General features: G+C 36.1%; 1 protein-coding gene across 1 annotated transcript; it reads left to right on the forward strand.

Moving 5' to 3' along the window:
* The first annotated feature begins 473 nt into the window (after positions 1-473).
* On the forward strand, positions 474-1,286 carry LOC131859140 (F-box/kelch-repeat protein At5g15710-like). Its single transcript, XM_059212694.1, has one exon. It carries the CDS (start codon positions 474-476, stop codon positions 1,284-1,286), a length of 813 nt encoding a protein of 270 aa, XP_059068677.1.
* Positions 1,287-7,612: the final 6,326 nt, after the last annotated feature.

A 7,612-nucleotide genomic window follows, 5' to 3' on the forward strand; every position in this document is an offset into this window, starting at 1 on the left:
GCTTGAGAGAAATTTTATAATATCAATAAGGAAATGAAAGGTTGGCATGAAGGTTGTTAGATTGTGAATGATTAAGATGAATTTACTAAATTTAATCAACGATTGTAATGATATGAAAAATAAAGAACATGTGCACCTAAGAAATTATATTCCTGAATTTGGTGGAGATAATAATAGAACCATAAAAACCCATGTCTTTGGTACATGATAGGGACTTGGTTGATTATGATTAACATAAAATTCAGGCGGTCACCCTATTTGACATGTGGGGTAGGAAGAAAACGCTGATGAGGAAAGTCAGAAGAAGAAAGCTAAACAACCTTTATTGTTGGCTTTAATTAATTTATTGATTTAAAAAATATTTGTCAGTCCATCCCTTGCCGTCCGATTGACGAAATTGCAGACTTGCTAAGAGCGAACGTGAAGCTTGGCACTGCTATAAAAATTTGGGATAATAGCCTCTACTTCTGAAAATGGGTCCTCTCACAATTCGTAAGGAAACAATGTGGTCAGACTTGCCTGAACATTTGATGGAGAGAATACTGGAATGCCTTCCAGTGGACTGCTTCTTCCGTTTCAGGGCTGTTTGCAAGACCTGGAATACTCTCTTCTCATCCCAACATTTCAATTCAATAGCTAGAAATAGCCACCCATTTCTCATTCTTTGCCCCTCCGACACCCAATTGCCCTCGCTAATCTATTCCTTCATTACCAACACTTGGCTAACAATTTCTTTATCTTTCATACCTCATGATTACCCCATCAACTTCAGGGGATCTGCTTCTGGGCTGCTCTTGGCAGATATTAACGCCAATTTCTTATTTGGCTATAATTCTCCAACGCTCTGTGTTTGCAATCCCCTTACCCAAACGTACTCGATGCTACCAGAAATGGTCTCTGTGAGTAGAATTACGGCTAAGACTATTTTACCAGCGGGGAATAAGATGGAAGAATATACAGTCATGGTGGTGGGCATGAGCAGCACTGGTACAGTTCTAATAGAAGCATATAATTCGACTAGCAAGGCATGGAAAGTTGCAGGTACCTTTCCTGATGTGGTTTTAAGGAGTGAAAATATGTTATTTTTCAAGGGCTATTTGTTGGGCATGATTGCCAGCGGGGGCATAATGGCCTACAATATTGAACAGGGGATCATTTCTATCATGGCTATGCCCACAGCAGAGGCCAACAATTCACGGGCTCGGCTTGTTTGTTGTAAGCGTGGCGTGTTTGTGGTTCGGGCAATCGAAGAAAATCACTGTTTGAAAGGTGTAATTGTGTGGTAGCTAGTTTTTCAGAAGAAAGAGAAGCAGGATTATAAGTGGAAAGAGGTTGGGAAGATGCCGAGTAGTGTGTTTGAGGAATTTAGGAGAAGTTCGAATTCAAATTGGTTTGAATGCGTGGGAGTGGGAGATAAGATCTGTTTCAGAGCCAAGGAAAGCATCGAGATACTTGTATATGATTTGAGTTCAAGCTCTTGGAATTGGCTGCCAAAGTTTCCAGCAGATTTGAGATATGTGAGTATGAGATGCCTTCCGCTGGAAATTATGCCCACTACTAAATTCTCTGAAGTGTGGTTGTAATGTACAGTGCATCAACACTCGGGAATCAAAACTTGTATGAATAGGATAGGAGTAAAAAGATGTGGGACTAAGTGCAGGATGTGCAAGATATAGTTGGTTGATTGACATGGCTTTTCAATATCACTATCTATACAGAATTCAAGTAATGAAGTGGACAAGGGAATGGAGCTTTACATAGGAAAAAAATGAGGTGGCCTAGCCAAACCAGGGATTCATTTGACTAAGCAATTCACTTGCATTGTCCTTTCAAAGATGTTCATACCCTGTTTCAAAGCCCCCATTGTGGCACAGACAGGTAGGATGCTAGCAACTCTTGTGGAATTTGGCTTCAGATCTGCAAATTGCATTTGTTTAATTTGGCTGTTGGGTTGAATTACAATAGACCTGTAGAGTTGTAAATTCAGTTAACCTCTAGCTAAAAACCAAAATTTTATTCTTGTTGTAAAGCGAAAAATCGAACCCTAGGTATTCCCCCACACTCCAAGGAGAGAGAAAAGAGGTCACTAGGGTTGACGGTTTTCACTTAGGAGAGACTTTACATTCAAAAGAGGGGTTGAAACTCGCAAGATCCAATCCCACACAATGCAAGACTGAATTCTAAATGACTTTCAAGGGTTGAGACATCAAGGATACCCTCTTTTGTAAAGAATGTAGATAGAAGGATTGAACTAGGAGTACATGTGAAGTAGGAAAGATTCACTTATAAATGGAGATAGGGACACAGGATGAAGCTACGGACCTGAAATTAGCAGTAAAATGTCGAGACGATGCTGTCCTGCAAATTTGAGCGAAAGTTGACGGGACGATGGCGCCCGGAGTGCACACGGTCCTCCAAAAAATCCGCGAAACGAAAGGGGATCTGTTCGTCTCTGCACAAGGATTCCAGATCTTCTATTACAGCCGCGTACCTACAACCTACACACAGAAAAGAGAGGACGATTGGGGGGTTAGGGATTAGGGGTTTGCCTTTAGGTCAAACCCTGGTTTTGGAATTAACCAAGAAATGAGAATGTTGTAAATGTAAATGTTTGTAATGTAAACAAGTAATGATACCTTGTTGTAAGAATGTTTGTATTCTTACATGCAAAGGTGTAATGAATGTTGTATTTTGTATGTTGTAGGTGATCTCCTCTTCAATGGTTGAATCCTTGTCTTGAATGCAACACCTAGCCTTGAATGGAGACCTACAATGCTCAATTGCTTGAAGGAATGCTTGAATGCTTGAATGTTTGAATGTTTGAATATCACTTCCGCCTCTTGCTACTACCACCCTTTTTCTGGGAGGGGAAATGTAGTTTATATACTTGTCAATTAGGGTTAGGAGACTGATTTTTCCGACCTTAGGCCGACCTAGGAACATTATTTTCCAAATTGCAAACTTGAAGACCCGATGCCCAACAAGAGACCGGGCCCAAAATAGGGCCAGGGACCAGGGCACTGGGCGCCATGGTCCTGAGGGACCAGAGCGCTAGGCGCCATGGTCCCACCTCCTGGGATAGCAGGGTGCAAGGAGGATCAGGCCAAGGTGCAGAAAGATGCAGTTTCTGATATTGTAAACAGGTTTCGAGGTCTCCATTCAGGTTCAACGTTGCGTCGCCATCATGAAGACCCAAATGTAGTAGAAATTGCAAGTGTCGCAATTTTAGGATGCTACACTTGTGAGGCTCAAAATGCAACTACTTTATTTATTTTTTAAAGCACTCACCTAATTGTCACAATGACATCTCAACAACATAATAAAAACTTATTTAATCTTTTAAATATATTGTTGCACCTTTACAAACTTCCAAATGGATTGAAATATGAACTAAAGCTACAGACAACGCGGTATTGCATATTTTACTTGAAATAGAAAACAAGATTGAATGACACAATAAAATCAAAACCTTATATGCAAGCTAAAACCATGAACTTTTGCAAAAATACAACCTAAAAGCTCAGATGACAATGAAACAAATAAGTAACAGTTATTACCCTTTCTATCCATAACCATATTCATATTTGATAAGATTTATATTGCAGACATCAAAAGGAAGATTATTTTGATAACCACTGAAGAATAACTGCTGGGCACTTGTCCTGCACCTTTTGCTCTCAATCTTACCTGTGTTGAATACGATCAAACCACTCCAACTTATTTACATCACATTAAATATTTGGATAATGATAAAAATATGTTTGGATATTCTTCAAGAAATAATAAGCTTTCCATTTTAAAACAGATTTCGCAATGTTGGTGCTAATACAGAGGCGTACTACATAGGAAGTCAATCTCAACTATGCAAATATTAACATAAGAATATATAGATATTTTGATACTAAATGAAAGTCAAATATAAGAATATATAGATATTTTTTTAGATTAATCAAAATATAAAATATATGACAAAATATGTTGCACCTTAGAAAATATGTGCACAAATATATATCTCCACCTCCTCCATTTGCTTAATCCCATATATTGTTACTACTGACCATACAGCCACCTAAAACGTATGATATAAAAAGAAAGTGTTAAAAAATCAATTAAGTGTTGTTGGGCTCATTATCTTCATACCAACTTTGATTCTTTAGAGTTTATGCACTGCATAATTACAACTAAACTTGAATAGAATTTAGTACAGGGTATAACTTCCAATGCAAGGCATCTCAAATCTACAGGACACTTGGTCAACCAGTTCCAAGAGGTTGTGGGTGAAGAAGGAATAGATTAGTAACGGCAGTTGGGTGTTGGAGAATCAAAGTGAGAAATGGCCAATTTTTGTTGTCAGTGCAGCGTTGTTTAAGATAAGAGAGGGTCCACAAATAAAGACCAAATCTTTGAGGAGGTAGTTTGACCAGCTTTATTTAATTATCTGTGTGATAGTATTTGGTATTTCAATATTTGCCATTCCAGAAACACGAGTTGCAAACAAAAAAGAATTTTGACTGCAGAGAGAGGTTTAGTTTTCTATCCGAAGCTATGTTGAATTCAGCAATGTAACAGAGTGAGCGTGCTTTCTGTGAAAGTAATAATAATCAGTATTGGATAGTACTTAATCTTTCATTCTCTTCCATTTTCTTTTGAATAGTTTATAATTTTTATTATTGTAATCTGTTTGGTTCAAAAATAAATAAATAAATGTATTGGAAGGCTCTTTCAGATATGATATTATGGGGTCTTTAAGATTCTAACTAGCAATCACATCTTGGTGTGCAATGGGTATGTCAAAGAGGTATGGAAGGTCAATCATGAAAAATTTTGATCTTTTTGGCATAAATTTGTGTAGTGCATGAGGTTAATTGGTTGTCCACTTAGAAAAGGGTGTTGTTTATGCAAAGTCCCAATGAAGAAGTGATAGATTAGAATCAACTTTGCATTCATTTATAGGGAACCAAACGTAAGCGAAATAAAAACTTTGAATCAATAAGATAATTGGAATCCATTACCAAGAGGTGTATATTATGTTAGCAATAGTGAGAGAAGGAGATAGATAAAGAGAGATAGATAAAGTGAGTGAGACATGTCTAGAAAGAGAAATGATAAAGAGAGTGACATGTCTAAATAGAGGGGAAATGAAGAAGGTAGAGTTAGAGATGAAGATAAAGCGAGAGAGAAAGAGGGATACAAATAAAGAGAAATATAGATGTAGAGGAGGAGAAAAAGATAAGGATATATATATATAGAGGGAGAGGGATATGTGTGGGCCCATTTGTAATTTACTCATCAACAAAGATGTTGACATAGATTGGCATCTAGTATGGTGGCTATACCTTTGGTAAATCTTTGAACCAATAAAAATAGTTTTAACAAAATATTGAATTATTTGTACAGTTGACATGTATAAACTCATTTTGTTTTTTGTTGCAGTTGCATTGTCATTTAGTGCCCTTATCCACTTATTTTTCTTAAAACAAAATACACCTGAAGAAAAATATTTGGTTTGACTTCATTGCAATTGATCTATTATGTCTTTTTTATCACTTCTCTTGTTTGCACTTGTTTCTCACCTTTGGAAGTCTTAAATTACACTATGTTGTGATTTTCCTTATATTGGTGCTTGTCTTGGTTTAGTTCAACATACAACCTTATGACCATACATTATGAGATCAAGTCAGCATAAATTCCATACAATCTTGGACCCTTCTAATCATTTATTTTGTTGATAATCACAATCTAAAATGAATTGACATTAGCTTTGATTTTTTGTCCAACCATTCAATTTAATTTAATCTAAGTGATTCCATTGTATCTATGCATTATTCATAAATTTAATTATTAACTAAAATTAGTGTTTCTTATATTACGAATGATGGTAAATTAATAAATAAAAAATATAAATTAGTATCAAACTAATTAACAATGTAAATATAATATAATTGTAAATAGCAATGTTGTTTCGATAATTATAAAATAACATTTATATGATTTATTAATTATTATATAATATTAGATAGAATATGAATTAAGTCAATAAGAATTTGAATAAAAATATAATTATATATTTCTATTATATATATATAACAATATAACAATATATATGTATAATATAATATTTTATATTTTTATTATGACATATAATATATATAATATAAAGAATAATATAACAATATAAATAGTTTATTTTCCTTTATGCACTTACATAATAAATATTATAATATAATATCAATTATAATAAATAAGAATAAAATTTAAAATGGCATAAAAAAATATATCTTATTATTAATATATATATATATTTAAATCGAGTAAAAAAAAAAGGATCATAGAGCGAGAGGGGGAGGCAGGGCCTCAACCACAAAATCAGTAACCAAAAAGTATAGCCAAGAAAAAAAACCAACCATAGGAGAGATATCTTAGTCATAAACAACGACAGAAGAATCAAGAGCCCAACTAAGGGAGAGATCTCCCAACATAACAACATGATATTCAAAAGAGTACATGGCCAAAACCATCCAAGGAAGATCACAAAAAAAGAACTGATAAAGATACGAGCAGCCAAGGTAGGGATCGGATCACAACAAAATAGGAAGGCACCAGAGCGAGTCAGTGGAGGATATCATTTTGATTTTCAACCTAGGCAGTCCATCCAGCAGGACCTTCCATCCACACCACGTCCCTTCAATCTTGACTCTGGGCCAGCGTAGTGACTTGGAGGGGAGGAGCCATGCCATTGTCTTGGATTTCCTTCTTCAGCTTCATTAGGGCATTGTCAAAGGAGGCGAGACTCTTAGCGCATCTCATCCACTCAAACCTGCCATGCATCTCATAAATGAACATGGTAGTAGACCCATCCTTGAGGAATCTATACAACTTGTTTCTTTCGATACCCATGACTATAGACACCTAGACAACAATATTATAAAAAGTAAGTCTTTTGAAAGTCTCAGTAAGGATCCTGGAGAGATCCTGAAATCGGTCCTCATTCCTAATCTTCCAAAGGTGCCATAAAATGTTAGCAAAGAGGATAGACCAAACAAGATTAGTATCCTTTTTTAATCCATGAATATATCTAGTAACGATTTCCATAGTATTAGCACTGAAAGGCACCACAAAACCAAACATAAGCCAAATTTCTTTAGCAACAATGCAATCAAAGAAAACATGTCTAGATGTCTCAGGAACCTTGCATATAGAGTAAAGATCAGAAATATAATCATATTTTCTTAAAGGCAGTCTATCAATAAGAAGGGGCCACTTAAAATACTTAATTTTTGGAGCAATTGGAGATTTCCAAAATCTGTTAAGGGAGGACTGCCAGTGAGGGAGGACTGCCAGTGAGGGACATCAAGGTTGGAGTACCAGAGCTGATTAATGTGGGAAAGGATGGAGTGATCACTGGATAGAATATCATAGATGTCATGGGCTTTAAGCTTATGAAGGGGAGTGCCACTAGGCCATTTGAAGAGCAGGTGCCTATGGGAATCAAGGGAGCATTCCTTAGGGAGATTGACATGGGTACAGGCACATTGAAGCAACTTGTAGCTTCTTTTCTAGGATTGAGGGAGGTTGAAGGTGCTGCTGAGTTCTTCCCAAGAGATAAGGTCAT

This window comes from Cryptomeria japonica, chromosome 10, assembly GCF_030272615.1.
Source record: "Cryptomeria japonica chromosome 10, Sugi_1.0, whole genome shotgun sequence".
Taxonomy (NCBI): Eukaryota; Viridiplantae; Streptophyta; class Pinopsida; order Cupressales; family Cupressaceae; genus Cryptomeria; species Cryptomeria japonica.

Coding starts and splice junctions, on each gene's coding strand:
- LOC131859140 (XM_059212694.1), top strand. CDS start 474: ATGGGTCCTCTCACAATTCGTAAGGAAACAATGTGGTCAGACTTGCCT.